This window comes from Melanotaenia boesemani, chromosome 6 (genome assembly GCF_017639745.1).
Source record: "Melanotaenia boesemani isolate fMelBoe1 chromosome 6, fMelBoe1.pri, whole genome shotgun sequence".
Taxonomy (NCBI): domain Eukaryota; kingdom Metazoa; phylum Chordata; class Actinopteri; order Atheriniformes; family Melanotaeniidae; genus Melanotaenia; species Melanotaenia boesemani.
In genome coordinates, this window is record NC_055687.1 from 8,663,094 (window position 1) to 8,687,145 (window position 24,052).

Consider the following 24,052-nt stretch of genomic DNA (forward strand, 5'->3'; position numbering starts at 1 on the left):
CAAATTAAGGCAAGTAGTGTTTTTTCATTACTTACACATCCGTTTTCATTTTTCCCATCAGTGGAAGCAATTAAACAATGCTTCCTTAAATTAGTCATTGATTTTTAGCAATAGTGACACTTTAAAGAAGGAAATAATAACTTTAAGGGAGTGTTGCTGCTTTTTTTCATTACTGCCAGTTGCGTCAAGAGCAACAAAAACAAAAAAGGACAGAAACTGTTCACCTACATGAAAAAGTGGTGTTTTAAATTAGTCATTGATTTTTTTTTTCTCAGGTGTCACTTTGGTTAAATGTGTTGTGGTTGGAAGTTTTCTCTCCAAACTGGAAACTGACAAGAACTCCTAATCTATTAGTTGACTATATGAGTTTTGTCCTCTTTGCAAATGTGGGATCTTTTTTTGTCGAGAAATATATAAAAATGTGTTTGAGTGCAAAAAAAGAGGCATGCAAATGCTAAGCAAAGAGGACAACCCTTGAAAACCTCATTAGTTATGTAAAACATTTGAAAAGTGGCCATAATTTAGTTTTCGAGAATGATTTTATTACAGAATTTTTCCTATTGCCAATCCCATCCCGTACATGTGAACCTCGAGAACAAAACTTCAACAGACCAGACATCTTTTAATGCTTGAATTAAACAAAAATAAAATATAAATAAATAAAAATGAAAGGAATCTGCCACACACTCCTTTTTTTCCTTTTGACTTTTGTTTTCTTGAGACTAGAAAATACACTTACAATTTAAAGCAGCAACAAAATGTGAATTTACCTGATTATACAACGAAACATTTTCATATAACATGATTGTTTTTATTCACCACATTATAAATCTCTAAATAGTTCCTTTTTTGTCATTCAAACAAAAATCAACCTATTAAAGGCAATGCATTTTTTTAAAGCAAAATTTACACCTCATGTTCACCTGGAAAAAAAAATGAAAAATTGAAAGGAAAGATTAGACGTTATGTTAGATTTTTTCAAGCTTTTTATCATTTATACTCATGAAATCATGTTTTTCCTCCTTTTTTTTTTTTTTTTGATGGATGCAAACGTTATCCTGAAATGGAACTGACTGCTGTATCCACTTCATCTGTACATAAACTTTGACCTGTTATTCATTGAAAAACTGAACACCTGAACGGTGAATAAACGATTTCTGCTCTGATGAGTTTCAGAACACAAATCAACTTCTGAGTTACTTTACAGCAGCCTGTAGAGCTTCGGTGACTCATCCTAAACACGGTCCGTTCACATGTGATGCAGGAAAAAGTCTCATTTCCTCTGTACAGTTCCAGTGTTCCAAAGTCTCGTCTTCACCGACCAACAAAGTGTTTTTTTTTTTTTTTTTCAGTTCATGAGGGAACAATCCAGTAGAGTTTATGTCTTTACAGCAAATACACCTAAATGATGAGATCTACAGTTTGACTGGACAAAGGGGCAGAAATCACTGACGGACAGATCTGCTGAGTTCAGCCTTCTCACCAAAGTCTGTTTTCTTTTCAAGTCTTTAATCTCGTCTCTTCCTCATAAAAGTGTTGTTACATTTCCATTATGGGATGTTTAAGTAAGGGCTGACTAAAGGACATGTCCGACAAAAAACAGGAGTCATCCTTTGATTTGCTTCACATGTGTAGATTAAATCAAAGTTTTAGGAATTTAGCCTCGGGTGGCCACGGGTTAGAGACTGAGTCCAATCTCACATGCTCAAAATCAGAGGAACTAAAAAGAAAAATGAACTGAATGATTTCCATAATAATCTACAAACATAAACAATGTTAAAGTCAACCACACAGCCAACCATCGCGCCGTTCCTGTCCATAAAGTGCACTCTCCATCCTGCTGTGCAGCCTGGACGTCAGAAAGACGAGAGCAAAAAGAGGATGTGTGTAGTTTTTATGTAAGACAGATAGAGGGAAGTGCCCTTTTATGTGTGTGTGTGTGCATATATGTGTGTGTTCAGGCTGTTTACCAGAGGATGTGACAGTCTCAGGTGTATGGAGGAGGCAGGGGGGGGCAGCAGGTTAGAGTGAAGGTGTGTTTTTGTCAGTGTGTGTGTGCGTTTGTGGGGCTGACGTTAATAAACGTAGCCCTCGCTGTAGGGGTGTGGCTGGCAGTAGGGCCCTTCCTGCACGTAGGCCATGTTCTCATCGAAGTGCGACAGCGGCACCGTGTCCTCCTCGTTGATCTGCCGCTCCATGTCCGTCTTCAGCACCGGTCGCTGATTGTCAGGGAACGCCATGGAGAACAAGGCCTCGGGGTCGCACACGAACTTGTAGACGTATCTCTCACCGGCAACCTGGAGGAAGACGGACATGTTCGCTCTATTTTACTGATAATATTCACAGCCGTATTTTCAAACTGATTCCATAAATTACAATTAAAAGGTTAAATATCTATTCATTAAACAGAAATATTACTTCTTTTATTCCTCAGAAAAAAAAAAACTTCCAGTGAGTTTATGTTTAAGTTTAAAATAGATGAGGCAGAATTTTTAGCTCCACAAAAGGCTAGTTTAACTGCTTTGACAGGCTCTACCTGAGAAAAGGAAATAATTAAATTTTAAAAATTAAAAAAAAAAAAAAAAACTCCTCATATTAGCAGCCCAAAGGAGGGGAGTTGGCACATTAATAATCAGCCTGTTTAATATGTGTAAACGCTCAAAGTCTTGACATAATATGTCAGTTTGCTGATGAAAATAGGTGAAAAGGATCTCTTCATTTTTAGAAAAATATTGTCTGTATTTAATTTTTTTAACTTTACCTTTTGCATGATTCCCTTCTCGTAGTAGTAACGCAATGATCTGCTGAGTTTGTCATAATTCATTGCCGGCCGATTCTTCTGTATCCCCCATCGGCGTGCCACCTTGTTCAAACAGACAACACAAAGATTATCAGTAAACAAAGGGATGACAACAAGAAGATGATCAGAGCCGTGCACGCTTGACCTGATTCCCTGACAAGAATGCAACAGCTTAAATGTTAAAGAAAGTTATTAATTCTTATTTTCCTAGTAACAGTAATTAGCCGGCGTCCAGCCTGAGCCGACCTGATCAGCGATGTGTTCATTAGGAGCCTGTCACACACCCAGCTGAGGAGGCAGCAGATGTTACAGCACCTGTCTAGCAGACCACCCACCATCCGGCCTCGCAGTCCAAACCCACAACCCCACAGCACTCAGCTTCTTCTCTCTGCTTTTCTACCCGACTTCAAATTTTCTCTCTAACTCTTGCTGAGGATACTGTCACAAACAATGGAACTGGTGTCTTTTTGTCCACTAACATGCTAACACCTGCCTGCTATAAAGACAGAAGCCGTTAGCTAATGGTTGTTTGCTGCGTCCCAAATGCGTTTGGTCACCTGATGGCATGAATGGACCCCCCTGTTAGCTGCAGCTGGCCCGTACCTCTAGACACCATCGGGCTACGTGGACCAATGCCACATACTCCTCCATTTCCTTCTTTCTCTACCCCCACTCCCCTGATGAAGCCTCCAACAGTGACTAAGCCCCACTGTTTGTGATGTGGACACACACACAGACCCAGCCTCTGTTTTCATTTCAAAAAGCCCAACCACCAACATGGGTTGTATTTTTAGTACTATGTCCTGTGAAATATTTAACAGGGACAGACAAAGAGGGTCAGTTAGCTGGATCTGGTTGTGAAACAACCAAATGTGAAAAAAAAATCCAGGTTTAACCACTTGGGCAGAAAATATTAATTAGTTCATCTGATCTTAAACAGCAAGCTTACTTTATTTGAGAGATGAATGAAAACAATTAGGTTTTCTTTACTTATTTTATTTAAAAAAAACATGCTAGAAAACAGAAAAATCTTTAAAAAGGTTGAAATTGCAGTTTGAAATCATAAAAACAGAGACCAACAAAAATCAGCAAATCTGTGTCAGTAATCAAACTGGAGTCAGTTTGGTTCTATTCATATTTAACATTTAACAATTTTTTTCATCTAAAACAGATTTTTATGGATAAAAGACTTGTTGTGGATCAACTACTTTACTGGAGTACTTTTACTGGACCCTTTCTGATATAACCAGACCATTTTTGTTGCAGCATCATCTGCTACTGGAGAACAGTGTGGCTTCAAAGATAAATTTGCAACTGAGTAAAATACATGTTTATTTGTTACGTCCCACCTACGGGACACCAGAGGCCTGTACGACAAAGTTTAACATCCCCTAACATTCCCATCTCGATCAGTGTGCGTTCACATAAAAGGTGTGGTCTCTGCAGCGTCTGACCAATCACAGACATGGAGAAACCCTGCAGAGCAGCCTACTTTACCACTGAGGAGCAGATAGTTATTCTTCACACGTGAAGAATTCAAACACATCTTCCAGTTTAAAAGCAACACAGTTGCCGTAGCAACATCAAGGAAGGAATGCTGGCAGAAAATTTTCGACTGCGTAATTTCATCAGATTATGCAATATTAATTCATCAGACATACAGCACTCTAATCACTCAATTTCACTTTATTATTAGTGTTTCTTTACTTTCATTTATTTTTTCTTTGTCTGTCTGTTAGCAACATAACTCAAAAAGTTATGGACGGATTTAGATTAAGTTTTCAGTAAAAAAGAAACAAGCAATTAGATTTTGGGGACTGATCCAGATCACCGCCTTGATCCAATAAATCTTTAAAGGATTCTTTACTATGGGGAGATATGGATAATTTTGCCATTAGAGCTTCTAAATCAATAATAATGGGCATAACCATTGGCAAAAAATAAAAAATAAAAATAAACCAAATATTGGCAGAGCTCTCAGTGGTTTTAGTTTCCAATAAGTTCTTTAGAGGCTCAGTATCCCTGTGTGAGCGTATTTGTTTTGGAATATTTATTCCTCACCACAATGGCACCAGTAGTTCTGCCGTTCTGCCATGTGTGACCATTACTATTGACCTCATTACTTCAGCTGCAACCCTAGTGGATCTAACCAGACTTGGAAACAAGTCAAGAACAACATACTTCAAAGCAGTCAGTGACAAGGCTTTATTTCTTAATCAAAAGAATGCATCTATTCCAAAAACTTCTGTCTCTACTTAGTGCTTCTCTCATGATCCGGTCAACAAAATGGGCGGGCCATTTTCTAAGAGAACTGATTGGTCAGGGGGTTGAGCTCTTATCCAGAACCTAACCTGCTCTGGAAAATGGTTTGCCGTTCAGCGCAAATTGTCATGGCGATATATCCCAGTAAGAAGTTAACCAGATACGTTGTACAGAAAACCACAAGTTAACCCTGAAATGACCTCGGTAAGAGAAAATCCAGCTCCATCAAACAGGCTTCTGTTTCAATGGGTTAATGAATATAGTTTAGGCAAGCTTATTTGTATAGCACAACTGTATTTCAAAGCGCTTTAAAACATCATCACACAGCAGAAAATAAGAAGCATAATTTACAATTAAAAACCTGGAAACAACTGAGGTGGTTCCAGCTACTCAGTTTATATTAATATAAAATGTTGAAGTGTTTTAATATGATCTGCCATGAACAATACACCATCAGGTCATCTGGATCCAGTCTTTCATCAGTTCCCAGAGTCAGAACCAGACATGGAGAAGCTGCATTCAGCTTCTCTGCTCCACATGTCTGGAACAAACTCCCAGAAAGCCTCAGATCAGCTGAAACACTCAGTTTATTTAAATCCAGGTTAAAGACCCACCTGTTCTCTGCTGCATCTCAATAGCTTTCATTTCAAAGTCCAAATCTGCATTTGTTTCTTTTAAGCTTGATTTTTTTTTAACTTTATCATGTTTTAATACTGTTTTTATCTAATGTTCTTTCTTTTTCCTTTCTCTTTTGTTTTCCATTTTAAATTCTGCTTCTTATTTTCTGATGTTTCAATGTTTTTGTAAAGCCCTTTGATTCACTCTGTCGGTGAATCGGGCTATACAAAAAAACTGCCTTCCCTTGCCTTGCCTTATAAATAAACTGCCTTGCCATATCCGAAAACTAATATGTGATCCAACAATGGCAAAATGTTTTTTTTAGATATTCTATTTTCAGTGTTTAGGAGCGAGGACTCGTCCTGCACTCGGGGGCGTGTACAATGAGACCTCCAATGAAATCCTTCGTAGACCCGGGCCACACTAGGTTGTGTGGGAGGGGCCAAGTGAAATGTGTAGATAAATGTTTTCCTAGATAATTTATGGTAACGTTAAAGTTTTTATTTGATCTGTTATCACCTATTTTTATTAATTTACCATTTTTATCTATTTTGTTTTTTTTTATGTGGTTGTATTAAGTCCTTGTGAGAATTCATTGTCCTATCTGTAGTTGACAGTGAGCAATCTCAGTTTGCTAAATCAAATCAAATCCCCTTTAGACTGTAATGAAAAATAACAAGAAAGTATAAAGACTGAAAACACTGAAAATCTTTTTGAAGAAGTAAAGTAGAAGCAGAGTCATACATATTGTGTCTGCTTTTAAAGACTGTGTGTTTCTGAGCCTCTCACCTCCTCTGGCTCGATGAGCTTAAACTCCATGCCGCGACCAGTCCAGGCGATGAAGTGGGAGTTGGATGGGTCGTCCAGTAGAGCCACCAGGAACTGCCAGAGCTGCAATGAGCCTCTGCGCTGGTATGACGGGCCCTCACGGTACAGACCTGACTCCTGCTTGATGTCACCTGCAGAACAAGGTAAAGATAAGTGTTGTATGGTGGATGTAAATGAGTACAAATACAGCTATTTCCTGAAATTCTTTCAGTGATGACTCACCTTCAACCTTTTCTGGTACTACGCAGGTATCATCGTAGAAATGTCTCGCCACTTTGTCAAACATACAACCTGGAAGACAAGATAAAAACATAAAGACTATTTGATTTATTATTTAGTAAAAGTGCACCATCACAACATCCACACGTATCATCGTCGGTACCTTCAGTCCTGTTAGTGTGAGCCAGATAGCCGTCTTGCCGTAAGTAGACAGAATGGCAGCTAGGCACTTCTGCTGAAACCCAGGCAAGAATGAGAGTGGGTGTTAAAGGGCCCGAAGGCGGTATTAAGAACACTATCTCAGTTACCTGAGAGCAGTCAAAGCCTGTTCACTCAATGCACCACTGGCTCTGATTAAAGGAAATGCCCTCAAGCGTCGGCATAGCGATGGCTCGCAGCCACGGGCAAGCTTACTGTATCTGCTGTTAATACGCACCCCGAGCGTACACAACACACAAGGATTTATCACTGAATGTGAAAACACAGGCTGACATGATGTAAGTTTTTCATAATGCGAGGACGCAATATGATGCTTTTACACATTTTTGTCTTTGATCGAAACTGAATGAACCAGAAGGTGGTAGTTTTTTTTTCAGAGAATATTGTGCAACTGTAGCACGTTAACTAAAATCATTTGGATTCAAAGACCACCCGAGCTTGTCTTCTTGATTTTTCTCTTATTGTAAGTTAGCATTCCCCATGAATACGCCAATTATTTATTTGGTTTCCCATATTGAACATCTCATTAGTGTTCCTGGACGAGACTCACTTATAACATAATGTCACATAATATTATATCTGGTGATAACAGTGACATTAAAATCAAAAAGTGACGATAGCGTTGGCAGTGTTTATGATGCAGTTCACTGGTTGTTACACAAAACTCACAATGGATGCAGATTAGCTTATTATGCTAAAATATTTTAAATTGTTTGCAAACGGTTAAAATAAATACATGAATCAGTGTTTACTTTGTCTTCTGTGATCAGCTCCTAAATTTTTGGTTCTGTGTCATTTTTAAACCATAAAATATACATTTTTAATATCTGGCGGTTAAAATCAACAACAATTCTCTAAAAGTTCTTTCACCTGCCTATGTTTGCTTTACAGCGATGACTAACTGACCTGTCTATTTACTGGGTAAATCGAAACCTCCCACAACACAGATGTGATTCTGTGTTATTAAAAAAAACGGCCAAACAGGTTACAAAGTGAATATTCAATAAACACACTGAGGTCCTTCATTTAGGCCCATAAACATTTCTCTGAGCTTCATCAAAGTAATGGGCTTGTGGAGGAAATTGCTGCTAATGAAATTACCAGCTCCCCTCCCATCCTCTACGACAGGCCTGCTCCAGTCAACATGCTCCGCTGTGACTCCTAATAAATCCACTCATCTTGCATGTGCAGCACAGTACTGGTAGCAAGACCAGCAAGACTTCTTAAAACTTCAATAATTAATACATTTTCTGCCTTTTCTGTGTTTGCCACCAATGGCTTGTTCAGCTATTTTTTAAAAAGAAAAATGCAGAAATATGAGAATTTGTCGCTTTTATCAGGTTTAAATCTTGTTAATGATGCCAGAATGCAACCACTTTGTTATATTTTAATAAAATAACTGATTAAAAAGAAAAAAGAAAAAGTTCACTTGATGATGCAAACACACACAACCTAGTAAAGCATTGGCAAAGAAAAAAAAATGTCTTTGTGCTGAAACCCATGTGTTTTTATTAAAATCATCCACTGGTGTTAATTGGCATTAAGAAGACACACAGTAGTGAAACTCTGTAAACACATCTATGGCGCTGCAAAGCGAGAAAACGCCCCCAAAATCGACAGTTATCCGGCGTTTCAGCGATAAAGAACCGCTGGGCTGCTGTTAGGCAAACAGACAGTAAAAGAGATATGAGAGGCCCCAGTGTTTTCCTTCAACTGGTCGCCATGGGGCTTCTTTTCCCCCTGACTGGTCACACACTCTCCTCCAGCTCTGTCTCTCCTGGGTCCTCTCTCTGTCGCCTTGTGAATGAACCAGCAGTCCAGCGAATGTTCATTCATGTCCTGATGTAGCCTCGGGCTCTACAGAGCCTCATGATGATGTCCCTTTACTCTTTTACAAGGGAGTGGACAAGTGTGGGCGGGCAGATTATGAACTGTGACCAGGCAAAGCCCCCCCTGCCCCGCACCCTCTTTTCTATTAGAGCTCCACAGGAAATGGTACAGAGCGGCACAGACACCCAGAACCCCTGCCCTAATAATGGGCAAACTCAATAAGCGCCGCCCCCTCCTATCATGTCTTCTCTCATTCCTGAAATGATAATGCTCTGGACGCAAATCTCTTTTTGGCCCTTTCACGTACCAGACTTGCAAGTGACCTGAAAAACTAAAAACCAGCTACTTTTCTTCATTTTCTAATGTTTCACCTGAGTCATAGCTGAAGTCTCTCGGTTCCTGCTTGATCATCATGCCGGAGGGGTACCCGTGGGGAAGCGGCGCGCCCATCATGGCAGGGTGTTCGAAGAGGGGGTCGGGGTACTCCTTCTTGAAGCCTTGAGGAGGGAAGGGGATGTTGGGCTCCGACATCTGCCTGTGGTAGATGGGCCTGCTGTCTCGAGCCATCGTCGGTGGGGAGGGGAACGAGTGGCATGGCTCTGAGAGCTGACGACGAAATCTGGAGGAAAAAAGTCAGTGGATTCATAATCCAAGACACACCACCAGACACTTGAACCAAAGGTTACAATATAAAAATAATCAAGAAATAATTCAGAAATCTTCTGTAAACAAAAATTAACATTACAAAATGTAGCCTTAGGGGTACAAAAGTAGAAGTACCCACTGTGACAATCCTCTGTTTCCCTATAGGTACAGTTTGGTACTTCTAAGAGTAAAACATGCCCCTTTTCACTTAACTGACTTGCATGTGACAGTAAATTAATCAAAGGAAAAAAAAAACCTAAGTAGTCATAATAATTTTGACAATCAATTATTTTGATAAATATATTCTAAAATAATTCAGTTATAAAATCACATAATAAAAATATAAATAATATATACATAAGTACATGTCTAAGTAAAAAAAAAAAAAAATTAAATAACTAAAAAGAAGCCTAACTAACATATTATTATTATTATTATTATCTATTTTACTGATACACTGATACAGAAGTATTAGATTTTAACTAAATTAATATATACATATATATATATATATATATATATATATATATATATATATATATATATATATAAAGATAAAGATAAACTTTAATCACAAAAAAGACTAAAATGCTGATTGATTAAAGTAAAATTATTACAAGAGTAAAGAAGCACACTGAGCAATATCTTTGTCATGCAGGTTTGACAATCAAACAATGTGCTAACTCATTGAGAATTCATCCAGAGAAAGAAATTAAGTTGTAAATCAAACTCTGGTCTGCTGAGAACAACCTCCAGCCCAGTGTGGAGGAAATGTATAAGGGTGCAGGCTGCAGTACCTGTGGTCCATTGAGTAGGCGTTGTCGGGGAGAGGCTGTGAGGGCGGTATGTGGGCATAGGTCCTGTCTGGTTTGGGTGTCGGGGCTGCTGTAGGTGAGCCATGGTGAAGGGGTGACACGGGGGTACTACAGGGGGGAGTCACTGGGCTGGAGGGCTTCATACCTGCGGGCTGCTTCTGCTCATAGGCACTGTGGTAACGACAATGATGAAAATGAAAGATTCATCTGATGCATCTAGAGTTTGATCTATTATAAAGAAGATTTCCACGCACATGGATGTAATAGATGCTGCTGCTTTCACACAAGTTTAGATTATTAGATTACAGAAATACCTCTGAGAGATTGCAAACAAAACTGATATTAATTAGGTTAAAAATAATAGTTGCTTTTACCTTTACAAGAAAATTTATATAAATGTATAGTAATATTAACTTTTATTTATGTTTTGTCTTTGTCATTAGGTTGTTTATGTTCCATTTGTCAACTAAATGTTGACTCAGAGTTGGACTGATCAGTTACAGTGAACAAATCAGGAAACACTTTACTATCTTGCATCAAGATTTTATTGCAAAGCAAGCCTTGCCAAGTGCTAGACTTTGCCTTTGTGTTTGCTGTCTGTAAGAGGCCACCAGGTTAGAAAATAAATCTCAGGAAAGCTTCATGCCTTCGTCATTATATCACTAAGCAAGCAAGTTTGATTGTATTATGTGATTCAAATCAAATCAAGTGAAGACTGAGAATAGCCAAGCATCACTCAAATTGCCCCTGGTAACAGGCACATGACTACATGGATCTCTCAACAGACTCTGACTTTCAATAAATTTAACACAATCTGTTTCTGGTAGTGTCAGAAAGTCATTTAGATAGATTCAGAGTTGAAATACTCAAAAGAAAATGTCTAATTTACTAACTGTGACCATGACTAAAGCATCATTTATAAAAACTGCACCTGCATGAATAAAAGACGCTCTAAATAATGGTAAGTTGCAGAGCGGGCGCCCACCTGATGCTGTATGGGCACTTCTCTCCATACTGGAGTTTGAAGGGCCGCTCCTGACTGCAGTTGGAGTTCAGCTCCGAGCACGGGCTGTGCAGCTCCCTCTTGATCTTCAGCTGCAGTCCGTGGAAAGCCACTACAATGCGAGAAGAAAAAATGCCACCTCACTATTTGACAGGAAAGCAGGTGCAGATCATATTTTTGATTTTTGCCAGTCCCTCCCATCTGGCACATATTTATAACAGAATATTATCTATGGCAGTGACCAAAGTCCCTGAAATGGTTCTAATACAACACTAGAAAAAGAAATGGTCTTAATTCACATTCATATCATTAGCAGCCACTTATCAGGGGGCAGATATTAAAAAAAATCCACATAAAGCAACATTAAAATAACTTTCTGATGGCTAAATTAAAGGCGAAATAAGTAGGATTGACACCTAGTGTTTCAAATCAGAACTGCAGTCGAAAGATAAAAACACGGAGCGCGTTCTTCCCCCCTCCCCTCCTACCCCTCGGAGAGTTTCGCGTAGGTTGCCGGTTTGTGAGTGGACGGTTCTTTTATACGGTCTATGAAGGACGGAGAACACATCAAACATCATGATGACGAAAGAAGATGATTCACACACACAGTAAGTTGCTATCCTTTGCAATGCTAGCGCTAATTTTACGTGCTAATTTACGTTAGCATAAAATGCAGTGTAAACAAAGGCTACATTAATCAACAAATGCCACGCAGCGGCAGTTTAACCTTAGATTCACTTAAATTAATTTGATAGTAATTTCATAATTTTATAAGGACAAACACAGTATTCACTCGGCCCAAACATCATTACATTTGTTGTTGTAAACTAACAGGCCACTAATTTACTCCACTAATACATCCATACAGTCACACAAATTAATTTAATGAGTGCCGAGAAATAAATTAGACTAAAATCTTTGTAAATCAAGATAAAATTTTTGGTTAATTTAAGCAAAATTCCGGTGTTTACCTGTCGAGGAGAAACTTTGCCAGCTCAGACTTCTCCACCTTGCAAAAGATTCTCCAATATTGATCCTTGTTTTATTCCGTTTTTTGTCGTCTGCTTTTTTAGCTGGATGCTGAGGCCTTTTAGGTTTTTCTAAAACTATTTCTTGCCCGCTTCTTTTACCAACTTCCATACCTGCACGCTGCTGCTCTTTTGCCGACATAAAATACCAAATGCTGCCTTGTTGTTGTTAGGCAAGCGTGGGGAGTCGCAAATGATTGGTTTTAAAGAACCAGGAAGTTGGAAAGAGCAATACATTGCACCCAAGTTATTCCGGCACGGAACTCTTATTTTGAAGTAGAAAAACTTGACAAAGACGTTTTTGATGTAGGAGACAGACTGTTTATACGGAAGCTTCTTTTTATCCCTCGCAGCAAATGAGAACATTTAAAAAATTTTTTAAGGAAAAAATCCCAATTATTCAGCCTTTAAGGTTAAAAAAATTGCTTTTCAGAGCTTCCGTCTTCCAATGGATTTGACATCTCAAGCCATTACTTACACAGACAACTCACTTCAAATCTCATTTGTTTGGCTTTTTCCTGGGACTCTGTTAGTGAAATATGACAATCATAAAACTGACTGTGCGGCGAGCTCCCATAAATGCTTTATCTGCTTTCAGCTGGCTGTCAATACGTTCCAGACGACAACAACAGGGCTCATTGATCTGAAGGGGATGGAGGGGTGGGTGGGAGGGGTGGGTGGGCCCCTCTACCTATGGCCCCACAGTGAGCGCGATGCATCTGAGAGTCTGTTAAGTGCCTGATCAGTCCTGATTAACATCCCATCTTCTTGAGTCATGATCAACGCTAATCCAATTGACTGCGCCTCTGACGAAAACCCAGTCAGTCAGAATGAAGTCAGGCTCAGGTTTCCTCGCGATCGCTGTCTCACCGCGACTGCACACAAAGCAGCAGCGAAGCCTTCCCACAGCACTCTATCACACACAAGAGAGGACCAGCCGAGGCTGAAAGGGAGGATTTTATTTTACTGATATTTCAGACTGAGAGCAGAAGTCAATCAACTCTTAGTCCAACTAAAGAAGAAACATTTAGACATATGAAGATCAAGCTGGGGTCTGGGAATATTTTTCTTTTAAGAAGAAGGAAACCCCCCCCCCCCCCCCCCCCCAAAAAAAAAAAAAAACAACAGTAGAGTCTCCAAGTCTGCAAAAGAGTCTAGAAGGGAGGATGTTTTGGGTTTTCTCACGACTGACTGACAGCTGCCGTATGAGCAGGGGTCGATCTGCCAACACCCCATCTGATGCAGAGCCGAGCCCCTGGGGGACGGGCCACACGGGCCCGGCATGACAGTGCTCAGGGGTTGTTCGCAGCCCTCGTTGGGGGCCTGACCTTTCCAGGTCATCGATCTGAGGTCAAAGAGACACTTCCTGAGGGGAGACCTTTGACGGTACTGGCATGGCAAAGCCTTGTTAAAAGCTTATAGAGTCAAAACAATATCTTAGCTTTGCCTGTCAAGATTAAAATCAGTGTCACTTCGATTACCAATTGCAATAAACATAAATTTGTTTGCAACAAGAGCTTAATCTCCTGACTTCCTGTTTTCAGGTCATCTGAAGCAAAACTCTAATTTCCATTTCTTCATTTAATTCTGAATACATTTTCTGAGATATTCCGTCTATGAAAATGGTGTTTTAACTGTTTGTTTTATCAGCTCCTAACAATGGCTTCATGTGTGCAGCAGCACAAAGTCTTAAATAAGAAATGGAAATGCCACAATAGATTTCGTCAGTGGGGTGCCAAGGTACACAAATCAATAGTGAGGGCATTGCCTCTGACTAAAACAGAGACTTCCTTTTTAGTCCAGAATGTCATGCCCATCACCGCTTGATTGCTCTCATTATCTACATATTGATTAACTAAGATGGTAGGCTGTTTAGAAGAAGCATTTAGAGCAATTACTGGGTCTATTTTCAATGCATTTAAAAAAAAAATCTATCTATTTTCTCGGCAGAAATTTTCTTTGGTTGTTGCTCTACAGATAAAGATATTTGCTTTAAACACTGTGGCACATTTAGCAAAACTGTTAATTTTGTCTTTTATTTAAGAAAAGGTTAATTTAATTTCAGATGCACGATGAATAGCAGTATTTTCATAACACTATCTAAGAACTCTTGGCCAAAACAGTTGTACTCTAAGGAAATAACTGTGTTTTTTGGCAGAACCAGAGCCTACGTTTGGCAGATATTTCTCCACCCCATTCATGAAAAAATACAGGTCTTTTGGCAACAGCGAAAAACCTTCCATTCCATTTTCACCTACTGTAGGTGCTCGCCTTTCCTGTTAAATGATGGAGGCTCAGATCTGCTGGTAACGTGTGGCCTCATTTTACACCTCCTCTACTCCTTCATTCCCTGCTAAGTTATGCTAATGGTAAGCATCTGTGTTGGAGTTCGAGACAAAGAAATTTCTCCTTCTTCTCCTTCAGCCTGAGGACACTTCTTACTTTGAGGCCGCTCACATGCTGCTTCTTTGCCACACTAGTGCAAACTGTAAAGTTGACATTGAGGGAAACTGGCAAAGCTTCTTGAAAAAAGTCATGAGAGGCCATGAAAATATGAAATAAAATAAGTTGAAACAATATTTTAAAGATGCTTTTCTGATGCAATATTTAAATCAAAACACACAGATGTTTCCCTTTTCCTTGTACCAGTCTTTTTGACTTTTAAAAGAAAAACGAACGCAAAATATAAAAACACTACTGTTGTTACTGATACTGAAAATGATATAAAACAAATTTCTCAAAATGAATAAATATATTTAAAAAACACATTTATCCAAAAAGCAAGTAATTCAAATCCATTTTCCCCTTCGATTGCTATTGCTATTTATCTTGCTATTGCTAATTCTTTTGTTACAAACTAGCCAAATTTATAGCTTAGCTAAGAAAATATCTGTATATCTCGACAGGAAAATTTGCTTTTTGAACTAACTATGCTGCTATCATAGATTTTTAGTGTTCATGTATTCTAAGTTTTAGTTTCCATTTGATTCAAAAGAAATTTGATAAATTAGCTAATGCCTTCAAGATAACATATTAATGTATTCACTCTTTCAAGCTAACATGTCAATGTTAGGAAATGTTAGTTAGCAAACATGTTAATGCTAGCTTGACACTAAAAAAATGGGAGAACAACAACATTTAGGTTGTTCTTTGGCTTAAATTAGCTTAGTTATTTTAAAAACCTTTTCTAAAAAGCAGTTATGGTGATTATTTCTTTTGCTAGCTTTGGATATGGGATTGACTGGACACTGTTGCAAATGCTTCTCAAAATCCATTTAAGAGTGTAGTCACCAATTTTCAGCTGCAGATACGCATAATATAATACACATGTTGTGATCTAAGGATAATGTATGTGGGACTGATGCTAAGTAAATAGTGCCCCCAATGATTAAAAGAACAAAGACTTTCACCACCTTTAGTATTTTATGACAACACTGGCGCTTCCTTGCTGTCCTTTTTCTTCTCAGTCTCTTTTGTTTGGGCATAACTTCCTTTATCTCCCTCCACCTTCACCCATTTCATTGCTCTCTATCTCACCGACCGTTCCGTCTCTCGGACTGGTGAAACCCATATGGGAGAGCTGCCGGCTGGGATGCCTACTCAAGCGCCCAACCACAGTGCCCTCACCCTCCTGCCATCTGTTAGTGCCTGTACAGTCTGCTGCAGGTTTGCCAACAGGACAATTCAGATGGTCAGCAGTCTCCTGCCATCATGGCCACCCACCCTGGCTACCTCTGAAGGACAACAGGACAGTCTTGGTGACCTCTGGTTCTCTACTTTCCTGAAAACCACATAACTCCTCTATCATGGATTTTAGGGAAGCAAATTCACATCACTGATTTTAATTTTTTAAATGCATTACAGCTGCTAAGTTCATGCATTTTGTGCTTTTTAAAAAAAATTAAAAAATGTGGTCAGATAAATGTAGAGAAATGGGATGAAAATATAAAATAAAATTAAAATTTATATTTTAGTATTTAATTTACTTTACACACATCATCAAAATGCTAAAATAACATTTTTAAAAGTAAAGGAAACATGCTGATGCAGCATGTTTTTTATTATTATTTTAGATAACAAATGGATATGTGCTCAGTGATCTTGCAGGGTAATCTAGATTAAATAATGTTATCCGGTCAGTGACCTTGCTTGGTGTTGGATTCTCCTCAGTATAATCTTTTCCAAATCTTATCTAATTACGAAGATTAAATTTTTGACTTTGACTTTAAAATGCCGCCTGTCACTATAAACATATTATGGAATATTTCATGCTTACTTTTTTTTTTTAAAAATACTGCTTTTGTTCAACTTTCATATTGAGGTTAAAGGGCTTTGAAGACATAGGGAAGATACAGGGTGTGGACACACACTTATGTGTTTTTTTCTCACAGTTTTATGCGCATATTGGCTCATCTGAAAGACATGTGCTCTCTCCGGGTCCCACTGAGCTCCACTCACTCAATTTCTGTCCCTACCTTGGCACTATTTCCTCCTAAAGTGTCCCGTGCCAACCCACCATTCACCATGTGCAAACACCGTTCACAACCAGGTGATGTTGCATTAAATACTTTATCTTTATCATTGTACAGAACTGGCTCCTGACAGACATTAGAGGACCATTTTTAACTTTTGGGAAGTATTTCTGGAAACAGAATTTTATTTTTTTAGAATAAAATAATAATAAAAATAAACAAATGAATAAAAAGGTTGTCAACAAGTATAAAAAAATCCATGCTTGTCTGTTATAAAAAGCCCTAGTAAAGGGTGGGAAGTGTGCAAGGCGAACCAAGCTCCAACTGCAACGGTAGATGTAGTTTCTAATATTACTCTGCCTGATTTAGAAATTGTTACCACACTTGATGGTTGGCACAAAAAAAAAAAACATTGAGGAAAGGTCTGAGGGAGCATTTTAAAAAAGCTCTTATTTAAAAAAATAAACAAATAAATAAAACAACCGTCACTTGACAGCTGTTTGCACCACCTGGAGTTAAAAATATCATCTCAACCACAAAAAAAAAAAATAAAAATAAAAATAATAGTCTGCCTCAATATTTTGATGTTTCCTTATGCAAATAAGTCACAGTGTAATAATATCTTAGTGGTGGAAGGAGATGAAGACAGCAAAAGATAACCCCTCATTGCCCCATGCACCTGTCTGCAGATCCTTCAAGACTGCTGCAGCTCTCCAAAGAACACTTGTGCAAGTGAAGGTGAGTTCACCGAGAAGCACGGAAAAACACACGATGCCACTTGCAAGGAAAAGAAACACCACAGATGTTCACACACACATAAGATACAGAAAAAAAGCAACATGGTCTCTTACTCACAGTTTTCAGTCTGGAAGTCTGGAACAAACTGCTCGTCATTGTCGGGAACTTGAGCTAAAGACACAAGCAGAGAAGAAGAAAGGTAATGATTGTTTCTGATGTTGATGGACAACGCGGCTCTGATCGCAGATCTCTACTATCTAATACCATCCACCGCCAAGCGGTGCCATGGGATATTAGCTTGGCCTATCTCAGCAGTGTTTGGCTCTACTGTCGGTCCAAGAACATTGTTACTACAAAAAATATATTTCACAGGATTTTAGGGTTAGGACTTTTTTTGTTCTTTTATGTTTTTTAGGCAACCAAGTATAAATTTTAAAATCTGTGGCGACAGCTTTAATAGGCTTTGACAACCTCAGGGTCCCAGTCTGTGTAACAACTTAATAAAATCATTTTTGTTTCTTGTTAAATTCTTGAGCAGTTTTTCTGGCATCTGCAGACCTTCAATCGTATTACACCATCCTTTTTTCTCAACACTAAGGACTTGCTATCCATTGATTTTAACATTTCTATGTCATACCAGACAATCTAATTTTGAATAAACAGAAAATACTCACTTTGTAAGTATTGTGTTGCATTACTGTTATTGAAAACATAAATGTCTGGCAAGAAATAATTAATAAAATACAAATCTGACACATCTGTCAACATGCATGCTAGATAATACTTTGAATATTTTCCACAAAATATTACAAATTTTTACAATGAGTTTACATTTTTCTACAAAGCTCTGCCTAAGAGGGAGATATTACATTACTTTAGTTGACCGTCTACCTCCTAAATCCACTTCCTGAGGTCGCCTTGTCCATTGACTGCTCTGCAGCCTCGCCTCTCACTCTTTGCCAGCAGCCAAACACCCATTGTTAACAGTATCTAATTGGCTTCTTCCCTACTGGTGAATCCACCTGTACCTACCGAGTTAGGTCTGTTCCAAACCTTCCAGTGCTTCACCTGCGCTTTCAAACGCCCCTGCACCCAGGCTAATGCTAAAATAATGAAGCCTGCTCCACTTCGGCTCCAATTAGGCATGCACATATTTATATCACACATATTTACACTCTGTGACAGTTCTACCCGTCCCTCAAGTTTTACTCTCCCTGGCAGAAAGCAAAAAGAGATTTAAATGTGTCATTAGCACATCTATTTATACACACAATGAGGTGGATCCTCATTATCACAGGATCAGTAACTTGCCTTGACAAGTTAAGAGATCTTCGGAAAAAAATTAACTGATTTTCCACTTTTGTCACCCTTGGTGTGGTCAGGGGTACGTTTTAATGTCTCCTTCACCAGAGGTGTGAATTGAGGAGAGTAAACAATTAACAGAACAAGAAAAGAAATTGCTCCTTGTTTTCTAAAACATGTCAAGTATGTGAAGAAAACAGCAAAAATGAATCCATTTTGCTCTAGATTCTAGTTAGTTAAAGCCATCAGCACTCTACTTTCTGTTTATTTTGCACACAAACTGTATTTTAGCCCATCTGAATCCCTTTTTGATGGAAACAGACAAGAATTTGCTTTTTCTTAAGGAGTTGTGATGCAAAAAAATCCAATACAGATATGAAGAAAGCCCTTACAGGACCAGAAATTATCAAATTTGAGGAAATACTTAACTCAGTGGTCAATCATTTAATTTAAAAAAAAAGGGGAAAAAAAAGCACAATTTTAATCTGTCAAACCAATACAACTCCAAACACCTCTCTATTGAAACAAATACACAAAGGAGGAGGAGCAGTGTTTCTGTGTCCAAAATGAAGTACAGGATGGGTGAGTCATTGGTCTCAGTCTGTGAATGAGCCAGCTGATCTCTGCAATAACCTCCTGGGGAGAACGGCAGAGCTGGAAATCTGCCGCCATTCACAAAAAAAAAAAAGGTAAAAAAGAGGGGAAGAAAGACAGAGGACAAAAGCAAAAAAGTTGCAAAGCTTGAATGAAACAAGGCCTGAGACTCCTGGATGAGTTTTGTTTGTTTTGTTTTATTTAACTGCAGGAAAAGCGAGCAGGTTTTAAACTAATTTATTCAAATTTACTGGTGTTAAAATAATTGTATAAGATTTTGTCAGTGAAATTAATGTATTAAAAACAGAAAAAAAAAGTTTAATATCTCGTCCTTTTTTTTTTGTGTCCAAGTGAGGAGAAGGAGGTTTGATGTGGTTCGGACGGTCAGAAATCTGCTGTCATTTGACAAACCTTCAACCCACGGAGTCGGAAATTCAGTTCGTCGCTCATAATTCCTCCTCTTGTTCCAATTACCTGAACTAATAAATCTTAAAAATGGGAAGGTATCCCTTTTCATCTTAATGGACAGGAAGTCATTCATTAAATCTACAACCTTGAGCCGTACATCATCACATTGATCCATGACAGGCAGAACTGTAATCTTTAACGGTAATACCTCTTATCAGCTGCCGTCTCCTTTCTCACTTTGGATGCTGAAATATTAAAATCTTGTCTTATTCTTTCGCACACCCTGCGGTGTGCGGCGCGACGCCTCATCTCACCTCCGTCTGCACAGCCCTCAACTCTTCCAATATCTGTTTCAAAGAATACTTCTCATTTTTTAAAAGCTTGGGATTGCACTGCGAGCGTTTTCAAATGTGTTAAAGAATAAATGGAGCCCATAAATGATTGAGTCTTTTTCTGGGCAACGTCAAAGCGGAAATTCTCCACTTTTTCCAGCAGATGTATTATAACTTTTTTTTTTAAGTATTAAAGTTAACTTAAATAAATTACACGCTTAAAAGTTGGACTTTTTAACCAGTTATGACTTTTCTGTACAAAATTTGCACTGTTAAAAAATAAAACATGCATGTTGCAGCTGTAATATCAACATGTAATAAAACAACACATAACAAATAAATAAACTGGGAACCAGATGTTTGACCAAAATATATGGCAAGATAATAGTAAATAAAGAGACACCGGATGATATATTAAGTGCATGATTTTCTAGCTACATATTTTAAATTTAATAATAAAGTACTAAAAAACTAAAATACAACCCCAATTCAATTTTTAGATGTTTGTAGATTAATTTTGCACATATACACTAGTTGAATTATTAGATTATACTTTTTTCAATTTCCATGTAGCGCATTATCAAGCAAATGCAGTTTAATAATGAGAATTGCTAAAACTCTAAGTTTTACTACTTTCAAAACAATTTCAGTCATTTAGTAACCTAACATTTCATAGCTTTTCACTATTTATTCTGCATGTGTAGAAGCAGATTTCAACTACTGCAAATATGCACTAAAATGAGAATTTTTCGTACTTTAATACTTTAAATGTCTGTACAGAGAAAGTTTAGATACTTTAAACTCTCACATTGCATGCAGTATAAAATAATTAGCAGCCTAGTGAGATGCAAATACAAAGATGCCATGCACACATGCACATAAAAACACAACAAAGATAAACATATTTTTCCAACACTAACCAAAAGTTCGATGCTGTAGACACGGTGGAAAGAGGACGCTCGCGCTTAAATCCTGAAGCATCACGTCTCAGTTAGACCACAACGAGCAAGTCTTGCCATTAGAGACAAAATATGAAAAAAGCTGAGAAATGTGCAGATATATATATGTATATAAAAAAACCCTCTTTTTTCTCTGAGACTGACTCTGGTGTTTTCGAAGTTTGTGAGAAAAAAGTAAAAAATAAAAAAAAGATCATAGATCCATTCTTTCTTTTTTTTTTGCCGCCAAGAAATGAAATTGAAGAAGACAAGGTGATGGTACAGTACAGCTGTAGAAGATAAAGAGAGGAGTGTTGAGAGGAAGCAATGAAGGGGGGTGGCAGAGGGGGGGTGGGGGGGCAGATGAGAGAGTGGGTGAGAGAAAGAGAGAGAACTGGTGGGCTGCAGCAGAGCTCTGGTGGAGGTGGAGGTAGTGGCGGCGGCTGGCGCGTGGCGTGTTAGCTGATGCCAAAAGCAGGAGAGACAGTGAGCGTCGGAGAGCCTTCTCCTGGTAATTTGTGATGACACTCTCTGGGTAGAGCCTCCTCGGTCTCCCTCAAGACCCCTCGCTCTCAGTCTCTAATGTATGCATGACACACAAGGTGCCTCTTCCACACAGGCTTTTAATTGGACTGCGACGCTAGGCATGTAACTCCAGGCAGCTTTTTTCCCCCCCTTTCGCAACCTTTCCATTTTTTATCCATCTCTCCTCCTTTTTTGCCTGAGATTTGAAACACTCACCTTCTGCCAGCCAAGTCTCCTGCAGCTGACTGAGGTCCTGGAAGAGCTCTGAGGAGGGAAACCAGAGAAGAGAAGGTTTGAAGGCAGTTAAAAAAAAGAGAAAAGAAAAAAAGAAAACACTGTCAAAGCCCAGGAGAAGCATCAAAAACAACTGACTTCATTATGGGAGGCTGATATGCCACTGGAGCTCAGTGGGCATGTGTGCAGCTAATAACAAGTCAATTTATGTGTCTGACCACTGACAGAAGCTTGCGAGAATCATCACAGGCTGCTGTGCTGTAATTGAGATTCTGTAGTTAGCAGCACAGGTGGCCACAAACCAATTGAATTTTGCTAAATGTTTAGAAGCCGTGAAATTAGCTTCTCCCTCTGTCCTGCGCCTACCTTCAGTGTCCAAAGCCAGGTCGGACTTAATGAATTTTCTCTTTCTGTCATTTGCTGGCCTCTCCTGGCTTGTTGTCTTTTCTTGCAGCTTCTAGGGAGGAAAAAAAAAAGGATATTTTTATTATTTCTCCTTGATGAAGCAGCAATCCTCTTGTTGGCTGCAACACTTGTGTGACTGACATAGCAAATGAAAGAGCCTCAATGGGCCACTCACTGATGCTTCACTCACTTCTAAAGCCTAACTTATGCAAAGGGGTCTGTGCTTCACTTATCAGCCATAATTAAGATGTAACAAGGTGCATAACCAATAAAGCTGTGAAGTAGCAGGCACCTCGTTTATCTGTTTATCTTTGCTGATTAGATGAAACTTAAATGGTCCCTGAGGAGGAAATCTTGGCAGCAGCAGAGAAAAAACACGAAACTAGAACAAACTTGAGCTTAAGAGAAGAACTGCCATCTGATTTGTGAGAAATGGACAAATCAGGAGAAGGTATCTCGAAGAAGGGAGGGAAACCAGCTTAATAAGCTGATTTTGGCTCAACTTTATTTGTAAAGGCTGCGATTCACTCACTTTGGAGTTACAGTAAGGCACTTGCTGGTCGTGAAATCCATCCATTCTGCACCGTGGTGGCGAAGAATCTCCAAAGCGTCCAGTCTTCTGCCCCATCAACCTTTAAAAAAAAAAAAGAGCGATAGAGAGAGATTGAAACGATGATCAGGCGTTTCAATAAACGAAATTACCGTCGACACCGACGGCGATGCTGTAAAGTTACCAGTCAGTCAATATGATGCGTAAAAGAAGTGCGCGCAGAACTAGAGGGCGCACCGAAATCTTTTCCTCTGTGTTCAATAAACTTGTACAGCAGAAGAAGGAAGGAAAACGACGCTGCACATACCTTTGCGACTTCGCGCCGCTTTCATCCGCGTGCAGAGTTCCACAGAGCGGCTGCAGGATCTGCACAGTCCCGACTGCTGCCTGCGTTTCTCCCCGCTCACTGTGCTGCTTCCTAGCGGCTTGGCATCGCCTCCCGGGGCCTCCCATGGAAACAAGGCGCACTCCGCTTCCTATTGGTTGTCAATGTCTTTCAGTGGGTCAGATTGCTGGCAGTCAATCACGCACGGCTGCAGGCGGTACGCACGGCCAGAGTCAATGACAGCTTTGTCATGGGAGTCTTTTTTATTTTATTTTTTAATTATTATTATTTTTAAGTATGGGCATTAAAGTTTTTATGAAAACAGGAGCAATACAACAAAGTAAATAAAATTAGTCCCGCTATTAATTTCTTTATAACATTAATTTAAGCTGCACCTGCACTCCCCCTCCCCATTCACTCTCTCACACACGCACGCATACACAGTCCTGTCTGTACGCCCCCCCCCCCCGGTTTTCTCCTCATACAGTGTACACAACCACGCTACTCACTTCTCTCTCGGTCAAGTTTGTGACCATGGAAACGGTGTTTTGAAGAGCTTCCAGAGGGACTCGCTTAAGCGCCAGCTCTTCCCTCTCATGTAAGGGATACATTGTTGAGAGCACCGAAGACCTACAGAAGGCACTGACCTGGAAGTAAAGCACAGGTCACCAGCTAAACCCGAGGACAGCTTCCAGGAAACTGAACACTGCTTTCCAAAACACATGTTTAAAAAAGAGGAAAGACAAATCTAAACCCCAAATTACTGTCCAAACATATTGTTTTGATGCTGCGACACCATAGCGGCTGTAGAATTACATAAACTTCAGTTTAAAGTAGCACAATGCAACTTTCTGACCTTAAAATTAAATGTTTTTAGTCATTTTGATGACACATTGACATTTATTATGTACATTTCTGGAGCTGTCTGAGGGGCCTGGAACATAACACTAGATCTGAGTTTC

At 39.1% G+C, this 24,052-nt stretch overlaps 1 protein-coding gene across 5 annotated transcripts; it reads right to left on the bottom strand.

The window, feature by feature from the left end:
* Positions 1 to 1,019: 1,019 nt before the first annotated feature.
* Positions 1,020 to 23,666, bottom strand: etv1 (ETS variant transcription factor 1). 5 transcript variants are annotated; one of them, XM_041988692.1, is made up of 14 exons: positions 23,600 to 23,666; positions 23,073 to 23,298; positions 22,748 to 22,847; positions 22,177 to 22,267; positions 21,793 to 21,840; positions 17,595 to 17,648; positions 11,222 to 11,351; positions 10,219 to 10,407; positions 9,148 to 9,395; positions 6,891 to 6,959; positions 6,731 to 6,799; positions 6,470 to 6,639; positions 2,762 to 2,863; positions 1,020 to 2,297 (listed from the first exon to the last, which is right to left on the bottom strand). In XM_041988692.1, the coding sequence occupies exons 2-14, from the start codon at positions 23,216 to 23,218 to the stop codon at positions 2,076 to 2,078; spliced, it is 1,638 nt and encodes a 545-aa protein (XP_041844626.1). In that variant the 5' UTR covers positions 23,219 to 23,298; positions 23,600 to 23,666; the 3' UTR covers positions 1,020 to 2,075. The 5 variants fall into 5 exon arrangements, with proteins under 5 accessions (XP_041844626.1, XP_041844625.1, XP_041844627.1 ...); XM_041988691.1 differs by having other exon boundaries at positions 6,891 to 6,962; XM_041988693.1 differs by lacking the exons at positions 23,073 to 23,298; positions 23,600 to 23,666 and adding an exon at positions 22,918 to 22,997 and having other exon boundaries at positions 6,891 to 6,962.
* Positions 23,667 to 24,052: the final 386 nt, after the last annotated feature.